Source organism: Tursiops truncatus, chromosome 5, assembly GCF_011762595.2.
Source record: "Tursiops truncatus isolate mTurTru1 chromosome 5, mTurTru1.mat.Y, whole genome shotgun sequence".
In the NCBI taxonomy this organism is placed as follows: Eukaryota; Metazoa; Chordata; class Mammalia; order Artiodactyla; family Delphinidae; genus Tursiops; species Tursiops truncatus.
The window spans coordinates 85249805-85277282 of NC_047038.1; the positions used below are offsets into that span (position 1 = coordinate 85249805).

The window sequence follows — 27478 nt, forward strand, 5'->3', positions numbered from 1 at the left end:
CATGTAATAGTGATCAAATTGGCAAAAAGTTCAATAGAATAGTAAATACTCTATCAGGTGAAAGGTACTTTCTTACATTGCTGGTATAAAAGGAAATTGTAAAAGCCTCTTCTGAAAGCATGCGTGCACGCACAAACACGTTTATATATGTGTTCGTTCAAGAGCACCAATGAAGATATGGAAGGATTCAAGGCTACCTCAGCAGGATGAGGGGAGTAATGATTAGTAGCTTTTTCTTTTAAATCTTTGACTCACCCCAAATGAAGGACTTTTCTAATTTGAAAAATGCAAATAAAACTTTAAAAACTGGCAGCACATATAAATGACTTAAGGAAATGCAACAGAGAGAAAAAACACTGACCACATATATTCAAATATCAAATCATTATGTTGTATTCCTGAAACTAATATTACGTAAATTATACCTTAGTTAAAAAAAAAATGCTCAAGGAGCCCATGGAGAGGCCCACATGGGAGGAAATTAAGGCTTCCTGCCGGCAACCAGACCCACATGAGTGTCATCTTGGAAATTCATCCTTAGCCTCAGTCAAGTCTTCAGATGACTGCAACCCTGGCCATCATCTTGACTACCACCTCATGAGATTACAAGCCAGCACCACCTAACTAAGCTGCTTCTGAATTCCTGACCCACAGAAACTGTATGAGATGATAAATATTAAAAAAAAAAAAAAGAAGAAAAGAAAAGAAAAATCTACTTGAAAACTCTTAAAGCTATGGTCCCTATAATAATTCTTAGTTAATGTCTCTTACCACATCTTATGAACAACGCTCCTACCACTAAAACAAAAACACACATAATAATCAGATAAAACTTATTATTCCGCAAATCAAAACAACGAGGTACCACCTCACACCGGTCGGAATGGCCATCATTAAAAAGTCTACAAATAATAAATGCTGGAGAGGGTGTGGAGAAACGGGAACGCTCTTACACTGTTGGTAGGAATGTAAATTGGTGCAGCCACTATAGAAAACAGTATGAAGGTTCCTCAAAACACTAAAAATAGGGTTTCCCTGGTGGCGCAGTGGTTGAGAGTCCACCTGCCGATGCAGGGAACACGGGTTCGTGCCCCGGTCCAGGAAGATCCCACATGGCGCAGAGCGGCTGGGCCCATGAGCCATGGCTGCTGAGCCTACACATCCAGAGCCTGCACCTCTGGAGCCTGTGCTCCACAACAGGAGAGGCCACAACAGTGAGAGGCCCGTGTACCGCAAAAAAAAAAACAACTAAAAACAGAGTTGCCAAATGATCCGGCAATCCCACTCCTGGTCATATACCCAGATAAAACGATAATTCAAAAAGATACTTGCACCCCTTTGTTCATAGCAGCACTATTTACAATAGCCAAGACATGGAAACAACCTAAATGTCCACAGTTGGATGAATGGATAAAGATGTGGCACATATATACAATGGAATATTACTCAGCCATTAAAAAGAAAGAAGTAATGCCACTTGCAGCAACATGGATAGACCTAGAGATTATCAGACTAAATGAAGTAAGTCAGAAAGACAAATACCATATATCACTTATATATGGAATCTAAAATACAACACAAATGAACATATCTATGAAACAAAAATGAACTCACAGATATAAAGAACACACTTGTGGTTGCTGAGGGGAAGTGGGGGGGGGGAAGGATTGGGAGCTTGGGATTAGCAGATGCAAACTATTATATATAGGACGGATAAACAACAAGGTCCTACTATATAGCACAGGGAACTATATTCAGTATCCTATGATAAACCATAATGGAAAAGAATATATATGTATAACTGAGTCACTCTGCTGTGTAGCAGAAATTAAACACAACATTGTAAATCAACTATATTTCAATAAAATTAAAAATAAAACTTATTCATGTTTTTTTTTTAAAAAAAATACACTGACAGTGGACTTGAGAGGGACTCAGAAACAACTTCATCCATTTCACAATTCTGTCTAGGCTGACCCTGACCTTGTGACTCAAGCCGACACATGTGCTACCTTCAGCATTTCTCTTTTCTTTTTTTTTTTTTTTTTTGCGGTACGCGGGCCTCTCACTGTTGTGGCCTCTCCTGTTGCGGAGCACAGGCTCCGGACGCGCAGGCCCAGCGGCCATGGCTCACGGGCCCAGCCACTCCGCGGCATGTGGGGTCTTCCCGGACCAGGGCACGAACCCATGTCCCCTGCATCAGCAGGCGGACTCTCAACCACTGCGCCACCAGGGGAGCCCCTAACTCTTTAAATATATCTAGGCAAATATCACCCATGGGGATGCTACCAACCTGATTTGTTGACAGCTTCACTTGGTTCCACAATTAACTGCAGAGGGGCTTCTTTCTTCCTTGAAGAAACTGTACCTGACTTTGGATGTGATTTCTGGCACTGAGTCTAAAAGAGATACAACATTAGATCTATTCTATTAAATTACCAATTTTGATTAAACACATTTGTTCTTAAATTGAAAAAAGAAAGTATTTTTAAAAACAATAAACCAGCTGGTAAAGCTGCATACTTAACTCCTTAGAAACCAATTTCATAGTAAAGCTGAAATTTCATATAACCTATCACAGAAGCAATGTTGCTCTGAACAACTTTTAAAAACCTAATCTGCCAGAAGACTGGATAAATAAATTACCGTATAGTCATATATCACAATATCACAAATACAACAGTGAAAGGAATAAACTACAGCATACATGAATGATTATGTTAAACAAAAAGAAAGTCACACAAGTATATAATCTCATTTACGTTAAGTTCAGAATAGATGCAAAAACATGTAAAACACTAAATATATATAGTATTTAGAAATTCACTCTATGCAGGAAAGAGTTAATGCACCAGGCCTGATCACTTAAAAACCTGCTTACAGGACTAGCCCTTGGCTGGCACACAGAGTCTTGGCTTTCAGAATGTTTCCTCCATTACCAACTGGTTATGCCAGCCTGCCTAGACTGTTTGTATAAACAATGTGATTTATGGTGAACACCTTCCTTCTTTCCTTCAGACAATACAGAATTTTGGTGGGCAGAGGGGACCAATATAACCAGCTCCCAATAAAAACAGGCTAAATCTCAAAAGGCTTCCCAGGGCAGAAAGACTGTACATGTTTTATAGCATTTTACTGCTGGATGCAAAGAGTGCACTCTGTGTGGCCCCTTTGGAGAGCCTGACATGGATTCCACCATACTCTGCCTGATGCGTACTTTTCTCTTACTGATCTGGCTGTGTATCCTGACTATACGCCTATAACAAATCTCAGTCATGAGTACAACTAACTACAACTGGAGTCTCATGAGTCCTATCTAGTGAAGCACCCAACATGTGAATGGTAGCAGGACCTGTCTTAAGTAGTGAAAGAAATATTGACACAAATGTCAGCACACATGCACGTGTGGTAAAGCTATAAAGCAAAAGATGGGAATGATGAACATGAAATTCAACACAGTGGTTACCTCTGTGCAGGAAGGAGAGGCAAAAAATAAGATCACAAAGGGGCACACAGGTGCTTCAAAGGTACTGGTATTTCTAACATTGAGAAATGGGCACATGGGTATTCATTTATGTTATTTTTAATACCTTATGTACATAACATGCTTTCTTTTGAAAATTTGAAATATATCAAGTCGTAAATTTTTTAATTCTAGAAAAGAGAAATCTCATTCACACATTACAAGTGGGAAAGTAAACTAATAGACCATTCTGAAGAATAAATTGACAATACTTAACAATTTCGTTTTAGAAGTACATATCCTAGAGAAATTCAATTTACAAATGCAAACAAGGAGGCATAAACAAAGGTGTTCACTACATCATTATTATAATGAATAGAGGGAAAAAAATCTAAAAATCTACCAATAGGGAAATATGTAAATAATGGAGCCACTACATTGCTAGTTCAGCGGATACACTATGGAACTCAATTACGTAAAGTAACAAAAGCAAGTTTTCATTATATTCTACTCCCTTTTGAAACCTCACCAAGGATTTTTTTTAATGCATTCTTTTTTTTTTAAATTTATTTTATTTATTTATTTTTGTCGGCATTGGGTCTTTGCTGCTGTGCGCAGGCTTTCTCTATTTGTGGCAAGTGGGGGTTACTCTTCGTTGCAGTGTGCAGGCTCCTCATTGAAGTGGTTCTCCTGTTGTGGAGCACGGACTCTAGGCGCACAGGCTTCAGTAGTTGTGGCACATGGGCTCAGTAGTTGTGGCTCGTGGGATCTAGAGTGCAGGTTCAGTAGCTGTGGCACACAGGCTTAGCTGCTCCACGGCATGTGGGATCTTCCCAGACCAGGGATCAAACTCGTGCCCCCTGCATTGGCAGGCAGATTCTTAAGCAATGCATCACCAGGGAAGTCCCACTAAGGATTTTTTTAAATGTATAAACCCAGAAGGATGAAGAGAAAGAGAAGGGAGTAGATGAGAGACATCAATAAACTCTTTTAGGTTGGAAAGCAGATTAGTAGCAACTGAGCAGCCCAGAAAGACCAGAAACATGCTAACAATGAAGTAAGCCCAGAAGCTGACAGATTTATGTTTAAGGAGAAACCCCGAAGTTCAGTTTTTCAAGGTACAATGCACCTCTAAAAGAGGGGCTCCAGGTAGGGCCTGCAAACAGAAGAGTTGTTAAAGGATGTATGGGGGGAGCAGAGTCAAGATGGCGGAGTAGGAGGACATGGAATTCGTGTCTCCACACAGCTAGAGCATCTACCAGGCACCAGTGGGGGACCTCAGACACCTATGGGGACAGGAGGAACCCCCAAGTGACCAGGTGGGACACGTGGGGAGGAAAAATAGAGGCAATACGGGACCAGTGCTCCTGAGGGGTGGCCGGGGGAGGCGAGGAGTTCCCATGTTCAGGAGGGGCCCACCCATGGCGAGGGGATTGGCAGGACAGGGAGAGACCTTCAGGGGATTGGGGAATCAGAGGGGAACGTGGCCAGAGTTTCCCCTAAGCTCTCAGTCCCCAGCTAGTCTGCTGGGGTCCCAGGCCAAAACCCCTACACTCAAGGTCCCCTCAGGCACTTTTTTTTTTTTTTTTTTTTTTTTTGCGGTACGCGGGCCTCTCACTGTTGTGGCCTCTTCTGTTGCGGAGCACAGGCTCCGGATGTGCAGGCTCAGTGGTCATGGCTCATGGGCCTAGCCGCTCCGCCGCATGTGGCATCTTCCCGGACCGGGGCACGAACCCGTGTCCCCTGCCTCGGCAGGCGGACCCCCAACCACTGTGCCACCAGGGAAGCCCCCCTCAGGGACTTTTCCAGCCCCATGGGTCTTGAACCTAGGTCCTGCCACCCCACAGCAAAGGCCTTCTCTGGTTTGTTTGGATTTTTCTTTTTTTTTTTTTTCCTGTTCTGGTTCTGTTTTACCTTGTTGTTGTTTCATTTATATATATATTTTCTAATAAATTTTTACTTTTCTAATTTTATTTTTTATTCTTTGTTATACTTTTGCCTTTTGTTTTTGTTTTGTTTTGTTTTTCTGCCACACGGTGCAGCTTGTAGGATCTTGGCTCCCAAGCTGGGGGTCAGGCATGAGCTCCTGTTGTGGGAACGCGGAGCCCAAACTGCTAGACTAACAGAGATACCCCAAGGAATATTAATATTCCTCATACCCCAAGGAATATTAATACCCCAAGGAATATTAATCAGAGTGAGGTTTCCCAGAGGTCCTCATCTTGGCACCAAGACCCAGCTCCACCCAACTGCTTGCAAGCTCCAGTGCCGACGCCTCAGGCCAAACAACCTGTAAGACAGGAACACAGCCCCACCCACCAAAAAAATAAAAAGATGAGACAACAAAAAAATATGTTACAGATGAAGAAGCAAGGTAAAAACCTACAAGACCAAATAAATGAAGAAGAAATAGGCAACCAACCTGAAAAAGAATTCAGAGCAATGATGGTAAAGATGTTCCAAAATCTCAGAAATAGAATGGAGGCATGGATCGAGAAAATACAAGAAATATATAACAAAGACCTAGAAGAACTAAAAAACAAACAGTGATGAACATCACAATAACTAGAATGAAAAATACTCTAGAAGGAATCAATAGCAGAATATCTGAGGCGGAAGAACAAATAAGTGAGCTGAAAGAGAATAGTGGAAATAACTGCCGAAGAGCAGAATAAAGAGAAAAGAAAGAAGAGAATTGAGAACGGTCTCCGAGACCTCTGGGACAACATTAAATGCACCAATATCTGAATTATAGGGGTCCCAGAAGAAGAAAAGAAAGAGAAAGGGTCAGAAAAAATATTTGAAGAGATTATAGTTAAAAACTTCCCTAACATGGGAAAGGAAATAGCCACCCAAGTCCAGGAAGCACAGAGAGTCCTATACAGGATAAACCCTAGGAGAAACACACCAAGACACATATTAATCAAACTAACAAAAATTAAATTCAAAGCAAAAATACTAAAAGCAGCAAGGGTAAAGCAACAAATAACATACAAAGGAATCCCCATACAGTTATCAGCTTATTTTTCAGCAGAAACTCTGCAGGCCAGAAGGGAGTGGCAGGATATATTTCAAGGGATAAAAGGAAAAATCCTACAACCAAGATTACTCTACCCAGCAAGGATCTCATTCAGATTTGATGGACAAATCAAAATGTTTACAGATAAGCAAAAGTTAAGAGAATTCAGCACCACCAAACCAGCTTTGTGACAAATGTGAAAGGAACTTCTCTAGGCGGAAAAGAAAAAGACCCACAAAAACAAACCAAGACAATTAAGAAAATGGTAATAGGAACATAGGTATCAATAATTACCTTGAATGTAAATGGATTAAATGCTCCGACCAAAATACACAGACTGGCTGAATGGATACAAAAACAAGACCCATATATATGCTGTCTACAAGAAACCCACTTCAGATCTAGGGACACATACAGACTGAAAGTGAGGGGATGAAAAAAGACATTCCATGAATATGGAAGTCAAAAGAAAGCTGGAGTAGCAATACTCATGTAAGACAAAACAGACTTTAAAATGAAGACTGTTACAAGAGATAAGGAAGGACACTACATAATGATCAAGAGATCAATCCAAGAAGATATAACAATTATAAGTATTTATGTACCCAACATAAACATAAGGCAAATGCTAGCAGCCATAAAAGGGGAAAACAACAGTAACACAATAATAGTGGGGGACTTAAAACACCCCACTCACACCAGAGGACAGATCGTCCAGACAGAAAACAAGTAATGAAATACCAGCTTTAAATGACACAATAGACCAGACAGGTTTAATTGAAATTTACAGGACATTCCACCCAAAAGCAGCAGAATACACTTTCTTCTCAAGTGCACATGGAACATTCTCCAGGATAGATCACATCTTGGGTCACAAATCAAGCCTTGCGTTATTTAAGAAAACTGAAATCGTATCAAGCATCTTTTCCAACCACACGGCTATGAGATTAGAAATCAATTACAGGAAAAAAAACTGTAAAAAAAAAAAAAATACATATGGAAGCTAAACAGTGTGCTGCTAAATAACCAAGAGATCACTGAAGAAATCAAAGAGGAAATAAAAAATACATAGAAACAAATGACAATGAAAACACAACGGCCCCAAACCTATGGGACACAGCAAAAGCAGTTCCAAGAGGGAAGTTTATACCAATTCAATGTCACCTCAAGAAACAAAAAAACTCTCAAATAAATGATCTAATCTTACACCTAAAGCAAAAAGAGAAAGAAGAACAAAGAAATCCCAAAATTAGTAGAAGGAAAGAAGCCATAAAGATCAGACCAGAAATAAATGAAACAGAAATGAAGAAAATAATAGCAAAGATCAATGAAACTAAAAGTTGGTTCTTTGAGAAGATAAACAAAATTGATAAACCCTTAGCCAGGATCATCAAGAAAAAAAGGGAGAGAACTCAAATCAATAAAATTAGAAATGAGGGACTTCCCTGGTGGCACAGTGGTTAAGAATCATGCCTGCCAACGCAGGGGACACGGGTACAAGCCCTGGTGCAGGAAGATCCCACATGCCGCGGAGCAACTAAGCCCGTACGCCACAACTACTGAGCCTGCACTCCAGAGCCCATGAGCCACAACTACTGAGCCCAGGAATCACAACTACTAAAGCCACTCACTCTAGGGCCTGTGCTTCACAACAAAAGAAGCCATAGCAATGAGAAGCATGCGCAGCACAACGAAGAGTAGCCCCCGCTCACCAAAACTAGAGAAAGCTCACGTGCAGCAACGAAGACCCAATGCAGACAAAAATAAATTAATTAAATAAATTTGTAGAAAAGAAAAGTTAGAAATTAAAAAGGAGCAATTACAACTGACATCACAGAAATACAAAGAATCATAAGACACTACTACAAGCAACTATATGCCAATAAAATGGAAAACCCAGAAGAAATGGACAAATTCTTGGAAAGGTACAAACTTCCGAGACTGAACCAGGAAGAAACAGAAAATATAAACAGACCAATCACAAGTAATGAAATCTAAACTGTAACTAAAAATCTTCCAACAAACAAAAGTCCAGGACCAGATGGCTTCACAGTTGAATTCTACCAAGCGTTTAGAGAAGAGTTAACACCTATCATTCTCAAACTCTTCCAAAAAATTGCAGAGAGATGAACACTCCCAAACTCATTCTGTGAGGCCACCATCACCCTGATACCAAAACCAGACAAAGATATTACAAGAAAAGAAAATTACAGACCAATATCACTGCTGAACATAGACGCAAAAATCCTCAACAAAATACTAGCAAACAGAATCTAACAACACATTAAAAGGGTCATACACCATGACCAAGTAGGATTTATCCCAGGGATGCAAGGATTCTTCAATAAATGCAAATTAATCAATGTGATACATCACATTAACAAACTGAAGAATAAAAACCATATGGTCATCTCAATAGATGAAGAAAAAGCTTCTGACAAAATTCAACACCCATTTATGATAAAAACTCTCCAGAAAGTGGGCTTAGATGGAACCTACCTCTACATAATAAAGGCCATATACAACAAACCCACAGCAAACATCATTCTTAGTGGGGAAAAACTGAAAGCATTTCCTCTAAGATCAGGAACAAGACAAGGATGTCCACTCTCACCACTATTATTCAACAGTTTTGGAAGTTTTAGCCACAGCAATCAGAGAAGAAAAAGAAATAAAAGGAATCCAAATTGGAAAAGAAGAAGTAAAACTGCCACTGTCTGCAGATGACATGATGCTATACATAGAGAATCCTAAAGATGCCACCAGAAAACTACTAGAGCTAATCAATGGATATGGTAAAGTTGCAGGATACAAAATTAATGCACAGAAATCTCTTGCATTCCTATACACTAACAACGAAAGATCAGAAAGAGAAATTAAGGAAACAATCCCATTCAGCATTGCAACAAAAAGAATAAAATAAAATACCTAGGAATACCTCCCTAAGGAAGCAAAAGACCTGTACACAGAAAACTGTAAAACACTGATGAAAGAAATCAACTGTAAAACACTGATGAAAGAAATCAAAGATGACACAAACAGATGGAGAGATATACCATGTTCTTGGATGGGAAGAATCAATACTGTGAAAATGACTATACTACACAAAGCAATCTACAGATTGAATGCAATCCCTATCAAATTACCAATGTCATTTTTCACAGAACTAGAACAAAAATTTTTTTAATTTGTATGGAAGCACAAAAGACCCCAAATAGCCAAAGCAATCTTGCGAAATAAAGATGGAGATGGAGGAATCAGGCTCCCTGACTTCAGACTGTACTACAAAGCTAGAGTCATCAAGACAGTATGGTACTGGCACAAAAACAGAAATACAGATCAATGGTACATGATAGAAAACCCAGAGATAAACCCACACACCTATGGTCAACTAACTTATGACAAAGGAGGCAAGAATATACAATGGAGAAAAGATAGCCTCTTCAATAAGTGGTGTTGGGAAAACTGGACAGCTACATATAAAAGAATGAAATTAGAACACTCCCTAACACCATACACAAAAATAAAATCAAAATGGATTACAGACCTAAACGTTAAGGCCATACACTATAAAACTCTTAGATGAAATCATAGGAAGAACATTCTATGACATAAATCACAGCAAGGTCCTTTTTGACCCACCTCCTAGAGTAATGAAAATAAAAACAAAAATAAACAAATGGGACCTAATTAAACTTAAAAGCTTTTACACAGCAAAGGAAACCATAAACAAGATGCAAAGACAACCCTCAGAATGGGAGAAAATATTTGCAATGAAACAACAGACAAAGGATTAATCTCCAAATTATACAAACAGCTCGGCCAGCTCAATATCAAAAAAAACACAATCCAATCAAAAAATGAGTGGAAGACCTAAATAAACATTTCTCAGAACAAGTTATACAGATAGTCAACAAACATATGAAAAGATCCTCAACATCACTAATCATTAGAGAAATGCACATCAAAACTATAATGAGGTATCATCTCACACTGGTCAGAATGGCCATCATCAAAAAATCTACAAACAATAAATGCTGGAAAGGGTGAGGAGAAAAGGGAACCCTCCTGCACTGCTGGTGGGAATGTAAATTGATACAGCCACTGTGGAGAACAGTATGGAGGTTCCTTAAAAACTAAAAATAGAACTACCATATGACCCAGCAATCCCACTACCGGGCATATACCCTGAGAAACCGTAATTCAGAAAGACACATGTACCCCAATGTTCACTGCAGCAATATTTACAATAGCCAGGTCATGGAAACAACCTAAATGTCTACTGACAGATGAATGGATAAAAGAAGATGTGGTGTATATATATATATACATATATATATTTCATTCCATTTTATGTATATATATATGTATATGTATATATGTATATATATACATATACATATATATGTACATATATATATGTACATATGTATATATATACATATATATATTTCATTCCATTTCATTCCCTTTTATGGCTGAGTAATATTCCATTATATATATATGTATATATAATGGAATATTACTCAGCCATAAAAGGGAATGAAACTGGGTCATCTGTGGATATGTGGATGGACCTAGAGTCTGTCATATAAAGTGAAGTAAGTCAGAAAGAGAAAAACAAATTTCATATATTAATGGATATATGTGGAATCTAGAAAAATAGTACAGATGAACCTATTTCCAGGGCAGGAATAGAGACGCAGATGTAGTGGATGGACGTGTGAACATAGAGGCGGAAGGGGAGGGTGGGATGAACTGGGAGATTAGGTTTGATATAAAAACACTACCACGTGTAAAATAGATAGCTAGTGGGAACCTGCAGTATAGCACAGGGAGGACAGCTTGGTGCTCTGTGATGACCTAGAAGGGTGGGATGGTGGGGGATGCGAGGGAGGTCCAAGAGGCAGGGAATATATGTAGACATATAGCTGATTCACTGTGTTGTACAGCAGAAACTAACACAACATTGTAAAGCAATTATACTCCAACAGGAACTTGCCTGGTGGTGCAGTGGTTAAGAATCCACCTGCCAATGCAGGGGACACAGGTTCGAGCCCTGGTCCGGAAAAATTCCACATGCCGTAGAGCAACTAAGCCCATGCACCACAACTACTGAGCCTGAGCTCTAGAGCCTGCGAGCCACAACTACTGAAGCCCATGCGCCTAAAGCCCATGCTCTGCAACAAGAAAAGCCACCGCAATGAGAAGCCTGCACACTGCAACCAAGAGTAGCCCCAGCTCGCCACAACTAGAGAAATCCCACGCACAGCAACGAAGACCCAACGCAGCCAAAAATAAAAATAATAAAATAAAATAAATAAAAATTTTAAAAATTATACTCCAATAAAAAAAATTTCTGTAATAAAATTTTTTTTTAATTTTTAAATGTAAGTATAGAAAGCAGTCAGTCACTGAGTCCCTCCTCTTCCTACCCAAATAGAAGATTAGATGTTTACTCCCTTGAGTTTTGAATCAGAGAGACTGTGAGCTCAAAGACATGAAATATAACTGAAGGTAAGAGTAACACATTGAAAACAGAAATATTAAGTGCAAGTATTCAAATTGCACCTTTCCCCTTGCTCACCTGGCTGAGAACACTCAGTTAGAATTAGACCCCTAAGCAGGAAAGAATTCTTTGTCAGAAAAACTTATCAAGTCAAGAGAAAAAAACCTGCAGATATTAACAACTGGACATCCACAATGATGTGGCCCAGACAAATCATACCATGGTGAAATCTACCAATGTACAACTCTAACTCTGCAAATACAGCTTCCAATCACCATTTTAGTTTTTCATCCTTAAAAGTGAGACCGATAAGGATCACTGGACCACTGGACATTTGACAAAAAGCTCTAGTGTAAAAGGTAATGAGCAAAGTAAGCAAGAAAGGTACTTGTATGAAACAGAAACTCTTAGAAGAAATATTAATTAAAAGAATTAGAAGAACCTAACACCGAGGAATATCATGAAATTTCAAATCAATAAAGACAGATGACAAGATTCTCAAAGCTTGCAAACATGAAAAAATAGTGGCTCACAAAGGATCAAGGAATCAGAGCAATATTCTCAACAACACAAGAAACTTTAAAAAAAATAGAGCATGTCTTTAGAAGTCTGAAAGAGAATCATTTCCAGCCTAGAATTCTATACACATAATTACCCATCATGAGGGTAAAGTCATGGTATTTTCAAACATTTAAGGTCTTAAATTCTCAGAATGCTACTAAAGGATGAGCCCCACCAAAAAAAAAAAAAAGAAAGAGGGCAAGAAATATGAGCTACAGAACAGGACAAAAGAGAAGGGACTTCCCTGGATGATAAACGGAAATCACATTGACAACACTTACGTGACAGGCCTAAAGGTGGACAGAAACAAAAAATAGAGAAGAGAGATCTAGGAAGGATAGCTCCAGAAAAAAACTGAAAATGATAAATTACTTGATGTGTCTATATACACTGAGAAAACATTTATAACTCTGTCACAGAAATTGGTGATAAATTAGTCAGAGGTGCACAGAATATCAACAAATTTAAAAACCAAGACAACTAAATCAAGAGAAAACTAAGAGATAAGCAAATGGCTAAGCAAACTGTGGTATATCCATACCATGAAATACCACTCAGCAATAAAAAGAAACAAATTATTGATACACACAAAAACCTGGATGAATCGCCAGAGAATTATCCTGAGTGAAAAAGACAATTCCAAAAAGTTATATACTATATGATTCCATTTAAACAACATTCTTGAAATGACAAAACTGTAAAAATGAAGACTAGATTAGGGGTTTCAGGAGTTGAGGGAGTAAGGGTGAGAGAGAAGTAACTTGTTATAAAAGGATAAGAGGGATCCTATAGTGATGGAATTTTTCTGTAACCTGTCTGTATCAGTCCATATCCTGGTTGTAATGTTGTACTATAGTTTTGCAAGACGTTACCTTTAGAGGAAACTAGGTAAACCATACACAGTCCTGAACTCTACTATTTGTTACAACTGCTATAAATCTACAATTATCTCAAAACAAAAGGCTTGATTTTTTTAAAAAAAAGTAGAAGCTCCCAGTAATATCTCTCTATAGAGAAGGTTCTCCTTTTCTCCTTTTAAACAGATTGGATTGAAATGATTAGATCCTCACTCTCAAGGACTGAGCTGGGTCTGACATGACATTTTAGTAAGACTCAGTCCACTCGTAACCTGCCCTGTTCTTCAGAATGCCCTCTCCTGGGTTACTGAGAGCCTAGTGAGCCTATTTAGCCCTTAAAAATTGTGAGATATTCAGTTCAGCCCTTTAGAGGTTTTTGCTCAACTTTTTAGCCTCTGGCCTCAAATTGTTCAAAATGTGTCAAATGCCTATTGGTGGTGGGTCACTTTCCTGCAGTAGGACTTTACCTTCTTAGCACAGCAAGACTACATGTTTCAGTCCACCATTCTGGCCTAAAGTTCTTCACTACCTCAGAACTTACAAATGTTCTTTAAGGAAAAGTGGCTATCCATTTGAGGCACCTCCAGAATTCCAATTTGTCATGCCATCCCTGCACAAGTGACAAAATCTCTGCTTTCCCTCAGTGGACTCACACTGTCTGGACCAACCTAAAATCCTCAGCTTTTGCCCAAAATTAACAGATACTCTCAGGGAAGAAAATGACCAACAGCCATCAACTCATATTCTAAGGATTCCACCCTTTGAAATTTTAGTTCATCTAGTCCTTGTTGCTTCCACAGCTCCACATGTCTCTAAAAACATGATTTGTTTGCATTTTATTATTTTTTTTTTAACCAGCTCTTCAGCAGGAGTGTTGACTTACTGCAATCTGTTACATCCTTCCTAAAAGTGGAACCTCTACCATAACCTTGATACCAAAGTCCAACAAGAACAGTTTGAAAAAAGAAAAAAAAAAAAAGACAATATTGTTCATGAACACAGATGAAAACATCTTAAATATTGGCAAACCTGGGACTTCCCTGGTGGCGCAGTGGTTGAGAATCTGCCTGCCAATGCACGGGACACGGGTTCGAGACCTGGTCTGGGAAGAGCCCATGTGCCACGGAGCAACTGGGCCCATGAGCCGTAACTACCGAGCCTGCGCGTCTGGAGCCTGTGCTCCGCAACAAGAGAGGCCGCGATAGTGAGAGGCCCGCGCACCACGATGAAGAGTGGCCCCCGCTCGACGCAACTAGAGAAAGCCCTCGCACAGAAACGAAGACCCAACACAGCCAAAAATAAATAAATAAATAAATTTTAAAAATATTGGCAAACCAAATCAAAACAGGTTAATACTTTATGACCAAGTCAAGATTATCCCAGGAAACTTAGTTGATTTAACTTTCAAAAATCAATATAATTTATCACAATAAAGAAGGTCTCTCAATTCTGACAGAAATGGATGTCTTCATTTCTTGGAACCAAAAGGCTCTATGTGTTTATTTGTTTATTCAAGTTTCTAGTGAATGTTATTTCTATAACTACAGGTATTCCTCAGAGATATTGCAGGGTTAGTTCCAGACCACCCCAATAAAGCGAGTACTGCAATAAAGCAAGTCACATGAATTTTTTGATTTCCCAGTGCATATAAAAGTTATGTTTACACTATACTGTAGTATATTAAGTGTGCAATAGCATTATGTCTAAAAAAAAGTACATACCTTAATTAAAAAATATTTAATGTTAACCATCATCTGAGAGTTCTGGAAGTCATAATTTTTTTGCAATGGTAACATCAAAGATCTCTGATCACAGATCATCATAACAAATATAATTATAATGAAAATGTCTGAAATATTGTAAGAATTACCAAAATATGACATAGAGACATGAAGCAAGCAAATACTGTCGGAATAATGGCGCTGACAGACTTGCTTGACACAGGGTTACCACAAACCTTCAATTTGTAAAAAATGCACTATCTGTGAAGGGCAATAAAACAAAGCACAATAAAACAAGGTATGTCTATATACAATTCTTCTCTCTAATTAGTATTGTGCTTTTGAATAATTTGTCTTTAATCATTAGCTTCAAAAACTCTATTCCAAAGTTTGCTATTTTGTAGAGTTAGGTCAACCTATCCTCTTAAGATATATAATCAATAAAAGATTGATTCCCCTGTTTAGCAAATTGCCTTCAGTTTTCAGAAAATAACCAAACTTGCCAACCTGGATTAGGAACTTCAGTAGTTGCCCACTTTCCTAAAAACCTAATTTAGGCATCATTTAAGTAAGAGTAAAAAATAATTGTGTTAAAATTTGATAATTCTAATTCCCAGACCTCCAATTTCAAACACAGGAAAGGTCAGACCAAAATTTTCACAAAATATCTCAATTTTATATAAACTCAATGGGAATATAGGGTTCCTTTTTAAGAATAAGACTTACAAACAACTAAAATATATCTAACTATATATTGTGTATTGTTCACTCACTAAACTATTAAATTTGTACCAGTTCTCCTTTTTGACTTACCTCTTTACTTGGTGACTGAACACAAATGTCTTTTATTTTAGGTGTTGAATAAAGCACTGATTTTGTGGAATTTGTGCTAAAATCACTGGCAAGACCTAAAACAAGTTAAAACAAAACATGTATAAAATGTTTTGGTTACAATTAAAAGAAGCCCTACATGATATGTGAAGAAGTCTTTTGACTCTTTTAAGCGCAATTAGTTTAACTTAAGTACAGACATCAATTCAATATTCAAATGTTCCTAGAAGGCATCAGGACTGAAAAAGACAAGCAAGATTCCTGAAGAAATATGTGCCAGTTCTTCTTTCAGAACTTGTAAAGAAAAGATACTTTTCCACTGTGTTTTTCTTTGGTTGGCCTATTCTTTTATTCCAATACCTTCTGACGCTGACCAGCACTAGGAAAAGTTTTTGCCATTATACTCTTTTCTTTAGAAAGGGGTGCAAATCACCAAACATTATCTCAAGCTCTCCAGTGATCCCAATAATTCTGCACATTTATTTCCATTAATGAAATACTTTCTCTTGTGTATGATAATTATTTATGGAATTCCAGACTATAGGAATCTAGTGTGAACTAAAGGGAATAACAAATTATTCTCATTTTTGCCGGTATTATCTTCAGTATACTGGAAGGTACGTGAAGGACTGCATATGTACTCAAAATTCCTAGAAAGGGGCTTCCCTGGTGGCACAGTGGTTGAGAGTCCGCCTGCCGATGCAGGGGACACGGGTTTGTGCCCCGGTCCAGGAAGATCCCGCATGCCGCGGAGCGGCTGGGCCCGTGAGCCATGGCCGCTGAGCCTGCGTGTCTGGAGCCTGTGCTCCGCAACGGGAGGGGCCACAGCAGTGAGAGACCCGCGTACCGGAAAAAAAAAAAAAAAAAAAAAATTCCTGGGAAAATATTTCATATATTGAAATGCTAGAACATATTTGCTGAATTTGGTATTAATGGACAAATTTACATTTTCATCCATCCCAACCCTCAAAGTCCATCTATAAATGAAACCTTACTTTTTTCTTCAAAACAGTCTAGTAAGATTTCCAGTATATTCTGGCCTTGCTCTGTATTAATGTCAGGTGCCCTAATAAGAAGGAAAGAAGGGAAAATGTTAACATATCATCTCCAAAAGATATTTGCTACTTATTAACATCTACCTTGAAAATTCCATATCTCCTTATTATAAAATCTTAATTTTTACTTAATGGGAAAAATATCACCTTTATTATCTGAGGATAAAACAAGTATTCGACAGTCCAAGAGTTCCCAGAAAAGTATGTGAAGTAGTATGTCATTGTCTACATTAACAATTATATACCCTGACTAAATAGCCACGTCTAAAGCTGTTTTAGACTACTGCTCTATTTAACAAGAACATAAACTTTTTTGAACATATTCAATCAATCCTGAAATGCTTCTTTAATAAAGACTCTATGGTCACAAGTCCTATCAGCTCCAAGTAACACAGTCTTCCCTCCAAGATCTCAAATGCACTTCTATTCAATACCTTTAATCTTAAGGAGCTAATGAATCAGTATAAATTTTTTAATTAAAATTTGTATTGAGACAATTGTAGATTCACATGCAGTTGTAAGAAATAATATAGAAGAGGTCCCTTGATCACTTTATCCAGTTTCCTGCAATGGTAACATTTCACAAAGCCGTATAGTATACTATCACAACCAGGATACTGATGTTGACAGAATCCACCAATCTTATTCAGATTCCTCCAGTTCTACATGTACTCATATGCGTGTTTATGTTTGTGTATATAGTTAGTTCTATACACTTTATTACATTTGAAGGTTCAGATATGACCACCATAGTCAAAATACTGAACAGTTCCATCACCACAAAGATCCTTCTATTGCCCTTTTAGAACCACACCCACCTTTTCTTTTAGCCCCATGGAATAAACTGCATCTTTCTATTATTTCCATTCAATCCACTCTAGAGTGCTTTCCCCATAGCTGTCATTTAGTCAGAATTGAAACTGCCTCTTCCTGGTCCATCATTTATCAGGCGAATTTCTTTTCTCACCTCCATTAAGTCATTGAACTGCCTGCGTTAATATTTCTCTGTTAATATAAAATAACTAAGATGACTATACTTAACCAGTGGGTACATAAATCATTATTTTAGTCAGAGGTAATAGTTCTTCCTTTCTTCATTTAAAAATTCCACTTTCCAAAGATGCAAATAAAAATCATCTTAAAAGTTTAAGTACACAAATCACCTGGAAGGTCGGCAAAATCTTCTTCTATAGTCATTTTTGAGATGATCCTGAAAGAAAAGTAAATCATCAATCTGGTGAAAGTTTAAGTTCTTTATTCACTCATTCAGCAAGTATTTGCTGACTGCCTATTGTAATACTATAAAGAGGAATATCTTCTGGATCAAGTGAAAAAGAACTTGTTTCATATCCACTGTTCCCAAATGTTTGTTTATACTATTTCCTTACTTTGGATTTATTCCATCTTCTTCCTCCTCTTCTTCCTCCTCCTCCACCTCCCCCCATACCTCTTCCATCATCAAAATCATACTATCTGGGCTTCCAGTAATTCAAGTTGGTTGACCAACAATATCTATTTATCTCCTTTTCCTGCAAGGAGATCCCTCTGAAGTAATAGTAAAGGACTAAACTGGCATAAAACGACAATGAAAAAAGAGAATGGGGGGGCTTCCCTGGTGGCGCAGTGGTTCAGAGTCCACCTGCCGATGCAGGGGACACAGGTTTGTGCCCTGGTCCGGGAAGATCCCACATGCCGCGGAGCGGCTGGGCCCGTGAGCCATGGCCGCTGAGCCTGCGCGTCCAGAGCCTGTGTTCCACAACGGGAGAGGCCACGACAGTGAGAGGCCCGCATACCGCAAAAATAAATAAATAAATAAATAAATAAATAAATAAGAGAATGGAAGAAAGGGCCATCTGTGGACAAACAAATATAACAGATTTCTGGAAGATGGAAAACAAATGAAACATGATAACTGATGAAACAGAAGAAAAGCAGCAGCCTAAAGTAAGCTCAGAGGATATTGTCCTGGATGAGGAGTGAATGGCCAGCATAAGATAAATACCTAGGAAGTTAAGAATGAAATATCAGAAAAACTGAGGATAAAAAGATGCTAGAATGTTTCCAAAAAGAGAAAAGAGGTAACCCCAACAAAGAAGCAGCCCCAATAAATGGAAGCAACAGGAAAAATAAAACACATAGACATGCTGAAATTGGAGGTGGAGAGCATATTTGTGATACTTTGGGTCCTATCTTTTAATTGTAAAATCTATAAAGTTAAATTTTCTAGTTGAAAATTTTGTGGTAACAGGAAGAATAGTATGCTTTTTAAAATAAATAAATTGCTACCAATACAAAATGTTTAGTAAGCTGCACTCTTCCTTGGCCCAATGGGATATAAATGACCCCACCCCATGTGAACACTCTCTTTACCCCACTCATGCTCTGACATCCTGAGCTGAGCCTCGCTCCTGACTCTACTAAGGCTCCTACACACAACTTTGGACCACTGTAGTTTCCCACGCACGGTGACTGCTGCCACCTTGCTTCACTTTTGAATTGAATTATTCAGAAAGATGAAGACCTCTATTAGATTTTAAGAAACTAGAGCAGAAACTTTGTTTTAAGCTAGCTTATATTCTTCCCAGAGCCTTGCCGAGTGCATTGTATACCACACAAACACCATTTTTTGTTATCTTTTTGATATGCCAAATAAATAAGACCAAAAATTTATGAGATAAAAGTGTCTTTCTTTAAAGAAGGTGAGAGTGTTTCACACAGCCTGTTATCTTCAGGAGGTACCTAAGGAGCAAAAGATTAAATCTATTTTATAGATAGCAAACTAAGGAACAAAGACATCTAACACATCTGCATTTTATCACAAGTCATTTGATGGAAAATTAACTCAAGCACTTAGGTCTCTCATCAGTACTCAGCATTCTGAAACACTTAAGTAAAACCCTGAGAATGTTAGTTAACTCCCTTCCAAGGCCTCATTTAAGGTCACTCTTCTCCTAATTTAATAAATAAAATGATAGAGTCATCATATTTGCCCACTAAATGTTTTTGAACATTAAATAACACCTGTAAAGTACTCTGTTCCTCTTTTAAATAGAAAAATTTTAAGGCTAAGACAGTTCTTTCCTTCAGCAAATATGAAATCGAGCATCTACTACAAGGCCAAATGCTATTTAGGCACACTAGAAAACAAGTGGTGAATAAGACAAAAGAGATCTCTTAATTCTAAATTAAAAGTTAGAACACAAAATTTTTTGATTTTCAAAATAAATACACATTCAAAAACTTGCAACTTCAACTCATTTTTCACTCAATTTCAATTTTACTTTCTTCCATTCACTGTGAGATTATTTTTCTCAAAGAAAATAATATACAATACAGCAGGGTTTCTCAACCCTAGCACTAATGACATTTGGGGCTGACTCTCTTTGTTGTGAGGGCCTGTCCTGTGCATTGGGAGGATGCTTGCAGCATCCCTGGCCTCCACCTAGATGCTCTTAGCACCCCCTCATCGATGCTTTCTCAGGACAACCACCAATTTTTCCAGACAACACCAAACGTCTCCTACAGGGCAAAATCACACCCAGTTAGAAACCACTTAAGTACAGGAATGACTGAGGATAATCTTTCAACTCCCTTCTCCCCTTGTCTTTCAAATGAGTTATGACACAAAGTCAGATGTTAGAACTAAAAGGCTCAAGACAACTCTAAGGTTATGATAGGTATTTTAAAAGTGGACTGTGGGAATTTGCTCCTAGCCATGTCTTCTCACCAGACTTTAAGGATCAAGTGATTCCTGGCCAAGGAACAAAAGCAGAATCATCCCATGCCCCAATGGATCTGAATGAAAACTGGTAATAAAATCAGGTACAACTCCAAGAGAAAACACCGGAGAAGAACCAAGCTGGGTCTATAAGGAGCCCTGCACATGAGGTGGCACACATATTTATGCTGTGTCAAGGGCACTTGCATCTTACCATATCACTCTGAAGAATCACTACTATCCGAACAGCTGGATGTGTTTTATCGGGAAAATGATTTTTCTCTTTGTGTCAGTGTGTCTGCACTAGTGCTCTGGTGAGAACTTTTGTTGTAAAATAAAAGTGAACTTTGGTCAAAAGAATGAGAACACAGCAGAGTGGACCAGCAGCTGCTCTTCCAGCTTCAGTTTTGTCTCTCTCTCTCCTCCTCAGTCTGAGAAAACAAGTGCAATACCCCGGGAGAAGGAAAGAGAACTTTGAAATAAGGAGACACAAGGGCAATGATTACAGAAGGTTGACTGGAGGCATGAAAAGCAGGGAAAGCAGTCAATGTGAGAACTAAGACAAGCTTCAACCAGTCTAAGCTTCCCATATTCTGAAGGGCATCATCTTAAAGATAGGGGAAATTCATAACAGAAAGGCAGAGATCACAGTGAGAAAATAAGTTGTTTATTAACAATATCATTAATATTATTATTATTAATCATAGATTTTAAACACATACCAACACTGATACAAATAAAACACAGATCATGGTTTAAAAAAAAAGAGATAAAGAATGAGAAGACAAGCCACAGACCAAGAGAAGATAGTTGCAAAAGGCACATCTGATAAGGACTGTTATCCAAAATATAAAAAAGCACTTAAAACTCAACAAAAAGAAAACCCAATTAAAAAATAACTGGTTCAAAGACCTTAACAGACACCTCATTTAAGAAGATACACAGATGACAAATAAGCATAAGAAAAGATGCTCCACATCATATGTCAAGCAGTAATGCAAGTTAAAACCAGATACCACTACCCATCTGGTTGTGTGACCAAACTTGGAACAATGACAACTGTAAAAGTGGAACAACGGGAACTCTCATTTTGGAAGACAAAACAGTACAGCCACTTTGGAGGACAGCTTGGTGGTTTCTTACAAAAGTAAATGTACTCTTACCATATGACCCAGCAATCATGCATTTTTCTTTAGTCAACAGTACGAGAGGGTGGTATAGGAGTACTTTTTACTATGAGCACCTGCATTGTTTACATTATATATAACTGTCAACTGAAAAAAAATGGGCAACTTAAAATTTGCGAGTTAAGTTTTATTCGGGGACCTTACTGAGGACTACAGCCCAGTAGACAGGCTCTCAGCGAGCTCTGAGGAACTGCTCCAAAGAGGTAAGGGGGGGACCAGGATATATAGGAGTTTGGGCTAGGAAAAAAAAGGTAGTCAAACATCAAAATCAGACACCTCAAGTTAATGATTTTTAGTGCTTCTCTATAAATGCGAAGATGCAAGAGTCTGGGCTCATTGAAGTTATTCCTTATATAAGTCTCATAACTATCTAGGGCCAGCTTCCTGTTTTTCTCCATCCTTAATTCCCCTTAGGCACACCCTGCAGGCAGCTGCAGTTGCTGGTGGCTTGAAGGTGGGTAACATTCGTTATTTACTGAAATGGCAGGTAACAGTTTTTCTCCACAATACATCTTTTTATGCATACAAGCATCCATATATAACTTCATTATAAATGGGAATATCTTATTCATCCATGCTGAAGATCTTAAAAGGGGAGATAAAGTAGAAAACACAAGTTTAGGATAGGGGCTGCTAAGGGTTGTATAAAGTATGGTAACCATAAGCGAAGTCTGAAATATAGAACAGTGAATACCAAGGGAGTCCAGAAATAGGCCAAAAAAAGAGCTCCCGCCCCCTTCAGCCATTCACAGCTTGCACTTTTTAACTAGTAGCTGCCTCACAGAAAACTATCTGTCAATAACAGACGCCTCTCTACACTAGCAACTCTGAAGCAAAGGCACACTTTCAAGGCGTTTCAATACTTCTAAGGACAGAAAATTATTTGGAGGACTAGGAACTGGAGTTAGGCTAAAAAGTAGAAATCGCAAGATTCTCTGAAGAGAAAGACGCCGTCACGCCCGGGATTACAAAAAGACTTGAGGAAACACGACAAGTAAATTAACTCTAGCTATCGGCACCCGATCACTCCCGAGCTCAAAAAACTCGCGCGGCTTCCCCACTGAAACCCCCCAGAAGCCACAACACCTGCCCAAAGCTTCACTCTCCCAGCCTCGCGGGGTCCGCGGCCTGCACTTACCAGCCCCCACGCGGCCATGTTCCGGCCCGGCTCAGCCCGCGCAGGGGTTGGGGGCGGAAGTTCACACGGGCCGCAGCTCCGGGCAGCCCAGCGAGGACGGAGTCACCCGAAGAGCAGCCAGGCGGAAACCCAGTAGCACCTTAAGCGAAAAAGGCGGTAGATGGCGGGAACTAAGGAGCCGCGATCCAGCGAGCGCGCCCGGGAGCGCGCCCACTCGCGCGCATCCAACTACGCAATTTAAAATGGGCTGCACATGCGCAGAATGGGCCCTTCGACTCCAAACGAAGAAAGCCGTTAGGGGCCCGCCCCCTCACTGGTACTCTCCCACAGTCCGGCCTTCCTCCTCCCAAGAGCCCCGCCCCATCACGTCGTAGCCCTTCCCCCATCTCACGTGACTCCTAGTCCCTTACTCCCACAGTTTCATAGTCTCTCTCTCTCTCCCTCTCTCTCTCTCCTCTCTCTCTCTCTCTCTCTCTCTCTCTCTCTCTCTCTCTCTCTCTCTCCTCTCTCTCTCTCTCTCTCTCCCTCTCCCCCCTCCCTCCCTCTCTCTCTCTCCCTCTCCCTCCCTCTCTCTCCCCCTCCCTCCCTCCCTCCCTCTCTCTCTCTCCCTCTCCCTCTCCTCTCTCCCTCTCCCCCCTCCCTCTCCCTCTCCCCCCTCCCTCCCCCGTCTCTCTCTCCCTCACTACCACAGCTTCATTCTTTCCCTCTCCCTCTCTGTCTCTCTCCCTGTCTCTCTCTCCTTCCCACGCAGAGAAGGTGTAAAACTTCCTGACGGTTCTCTTATAAAGTAAAAAGTAATACTTGGAAGGATAAGAGGCAGAAGACGTTTGAAGAGTAATGTTTTACTGTGTAGGCTCGTCACCCACACCCCAGCCGGTTTATGCATCATCTCTGAAAGCAATAATGGTACAGTAAAAATGGTGATGGATGAGGTATTCTTTTTTCCAAATATGTGGGTAATGTGGGTAATATTTTTGTGAGGCATTGCCAACAAAATGATCTGTGTAAGTATATATCATTTAAGTGTGACGTCCTGAAAGGAGTCCTAAATCAGGAGTCTTGAAACCTGCTCAGTGGACTAGCTATGTCATGTAGGACAAGCTCTGGCACCGTTCTGGCAGTTTCCTTAATTACATAATAGGAAAGTTAAGTTAGATGCTCTGAAGACTAGACCTGACCATTTTATGATTCTAAGAAGCTATGACCTATTTTTATGATTTAATAAAAATTTTCAAGGGAATTTACATCAGAAAATGGGTTACTTTCTTCTCGGGCAAGGGAGACAAAAGCAAAAATAAATAAATGGGACCAAATCAAGCTAAAAACTTTTGCACAGCGAAGGAAATTATAAACTAAATGAAAAGGCCACCTACTGATTGGGAGAAGTTATTTACAAGTGATATATGCAATAAGGGGTAAATATCCAAAATGTACAAAGAACTCATACAACTCAACATCTAAGAAACAACCCAATTAAAAAATGAGCAGAGGAATTGAATACACATTTTTCCGAAGAAGCCATACAGATGGCTAATAGGCACATTAAAAGATGCTCAACATTACTAATCATCAGGGAAGTGCAAATCAAAACCGTAAGGAGATATCACTTCAAGATATCACTTGCAGACAAACTGCAAGCACATGTCAGAATGGCTGTTATCAAAAAGACAACAAAAATCATGTGTTGGCAAAGATGTGGAGAAAAGGGAACTCTTGTGCACTGTTGGTGGGACTGTAAATTGGTACAGCCACTATGGAAAACAGAATGGATATTCCTCAAAAAATTAAAAATAGAACTATCATATGATCCAGCAATTCCACTCCTGGGTATTTAATCCAAGGAAAACAAAAACACTAATTCAAAAAGATTTATGCATCTCAATATTCATAGCAGCATTGTTTACAATAGCATTGTTTACATAGCAGCATTGTTTACAAGATATGGAAGCTGCCTAAGTGCCCATCGACAGATGAATGAATGAAGAAGATGGCATATATATATATTTATATACTTATATAAATAATGGAATACTACTGGACCATAAAAAGGAATGAAATTTTACCATTTCCAACAACAGGGATGGACCTAGAGGGTATTATGCTATATGAAGTAAGTCAGACAAGAGAAAGACAAATGCTGTATGATTTCACTTATATGTGGAATCTAAGAAACAAAACAAATGAGCAAACTTAAGACATAAAAAGTTATAGATACAGAGAACAAAGAGGTGGTTGCCAGAGGGGAGGGGTGTGGGAGGAGGAGAGAAATAAGTGACGAAGATTCAGAGGTACAAACTTCAGTTGCAAAGTAAATGTCACAGGTATGAAATGTACAGTGTAGGGAATATAGTCAATAACTAGGTAATAAAAATGCATTACTTATTGAATAAATTCATTAACCAAGAGTTGAGCAAATAAATTTTTTAAAACTTGCAATGCTTTAACAAATGTTATCACCTGCTAAGACCTTTTTTCTTTTTTCTTTTTTTTTTTTTTTGTAGGAAAGAGGGATGGAGAATTAACTCTGAAATCAGACAAGCCCAAGTTCCACACTCCTCCACTAATTCTGCCATAATGGGCAAGTTAATTAAACTATAAGTTTCTCAACTGTCTTGTCTGTAAAATGGGAACAACGTTAAAGTTGTTGAGATATGGATTAATTCCTTTTAAGATCTAGTTGAAATGCGTAGAACATAGTGAGAATTCAATAAATAATGCTATTGGTGTTATCAATATTATGGAGATTTTTATACTTGGTCTAGGAGAAGTTTTGCCAACCAGACTACATTATTTAATTTGGTCTCACATTTGGAATAGTTAATAATATACACTATCGTTTATTGAGTGCATACTGTATGGCAAGTTCTGTCATAAATGCTCTCCATGAAGTAACTTATTTAATTCTGAGAACATTCCTATGAGAAAAGAGGACTAATATCCACATTTTACAGACAACAGAACTGGGACAGTCTTTAAGTAACTTGCCCAAGGTCACACTACCATTAAACAGCGGAGCTGGGGATGAACCCCAGCATTCTGACTCCAGAACTGAGCACTTAATCACTATACTCTCAGTGAGAAATTTTAGCAAGCATAGTCATAGATGTAAAGTTCCACGTGTAAAATTATATCCCCCAGCTTCCACTGGAAACAGTAACTCTCAGAGGTATTTTGAGAAACTTGAAATGAAATGACATACTGGTATAGAATGCAGGGGTATGTAGATAATGAACTGGTCTGTTCTAGAGAGAAATTGGAGCTGCACCCTTATGAAAATAAAAAGTTATGCAGATTCCACAGTTCCCAAACTTTTCAGTTCCCTCTGCATCTGTCTTAGTATTTACTAGCCCCTCCATAATTTTAGCATCCTAAAATAGGGTTGCTAGTTGATGGAGTAATGTTTATAAAACCCAGATTTGTCATTACAGGCCCCTCCCCTCCAAAAAAAACATTAAGATCAATCCCTATGAATTGCCATGACAGCTGACTAAAATCTTGAAGTTTTCCATCACAACTACTTATCTATGTAAGGGGTGTGCGTGTGTGTGTGTGTGTGTGTGTGTGTGTGTTTATGTATCCATGGAACTATGTGTATTAGATGTGTATATGGAGAAAAAGGTATACAGAAATTTAGCTTGAAAGAGAAGTAGAAACTTTTAGTTACTTATGATTTTATGTTGCAGATAATTTCAAATTTGTAATTGTTAAAATTATCTTAAAGAATAGACCTTAAAAATGACACTCCAAAAATCAATTTGTTCTAGAAATTATAACATAGTTGCAATTACAACTTAAAATTTTCTTTATTCATAATGGACCCAAACTGGCAACGTGCCCATCAACTGGTGAATGAATAAATAAATTGCAATGCATCCATACTGTGGAATACTCCTCAGCAGTAAAAACAAACTACTGAGGCACACAGCAACACAGATGAATCTCAGTACATACTGAGGGACTTCCTTGGTGGTCCAGTGGTTAAGACTGTGAGCTCCCAATGATAAAGAAAATGTGGTACATATATACAATGGAATATCACTCAGCCATAAAAAGGAATGAAATTGGGTCATTTGTAGAGACGTGGATGGATCTAGAGACTGTCATACAGAGTGAAGTGAGTCAGAAAGAGAAAAACAAATATCGTATATTAACGCACATATGTGGAACCTAGAAAAAGGGTACAGATGAACCAGTTTGCAGGGCAGAAATAGAGACACAGATGTAGAGGACAAACATATGGACACCAAGGGGGGAAAGCAGCGGGTGGGGGTGGGGGTGTGATGAATTGGGAGATTGGGATTTACATGTATACACTGATGTGTATAAAATTGATAACTAATAAGAACCTGCTGTATATAAAAAATTTTTTTTAATTAAAATTAAAAAAAAAGAGTGCTCTCCTAATGCAGGGGACCCGGG

The 27478-nt window shown here is 38.8% G+C and overlaps 1 protein-coding gene and 1 pseudogene across 7 annotated transcripts in view; one reads left to right on the plus strand and one right to left on the minus strand.

Moving 5' to 3' along the window:
- Positions 1–23314, minus strand: part of CENPC (centromere protein C) — an 89799-nt gene extending 66485 nt beyond the window's left edge. For 3 of the 7 annotated variants that reach the window (XM_019928105.3, XM_019928103.3, XM_019928106.3), the window contains exons 1-5: positions 23060–23307; positions 18180–18226; positions 16957–17027; positions 15944–16038; positions 2294–2399 (exon numbers count right to left, since the gene is read on the minus strand). In XM_019928105.3, the coding sequence (XP_019783664.1) occupies positions 2294–2399; positions 15944–16038; positions 16957–17027; positions 18180–18226; positions 23060–23077 (337 nt within the window). In that variant the 5' untranslated portion in view covers positions 23078–23307. Of the gene's footprint in view, positions 1–2293; positions 2400–15943; positions 16039–16956; positions 17028–18179; positions 18227–23059 lie in introns of those variants that run through there. The other 4 variants (XR_004526687.2, XM_019928102.3, XM_073805309.1 and 1 more) reach the window with 4 other exon arrangements.
- On the plus strand, positions 20732–20887 carry LOC117312415 (large ribosomal subunit protein eL39-like; annotated as a pseudogene).
- Positions 23315–27478: the final 4164 nt, after the last annotated feature.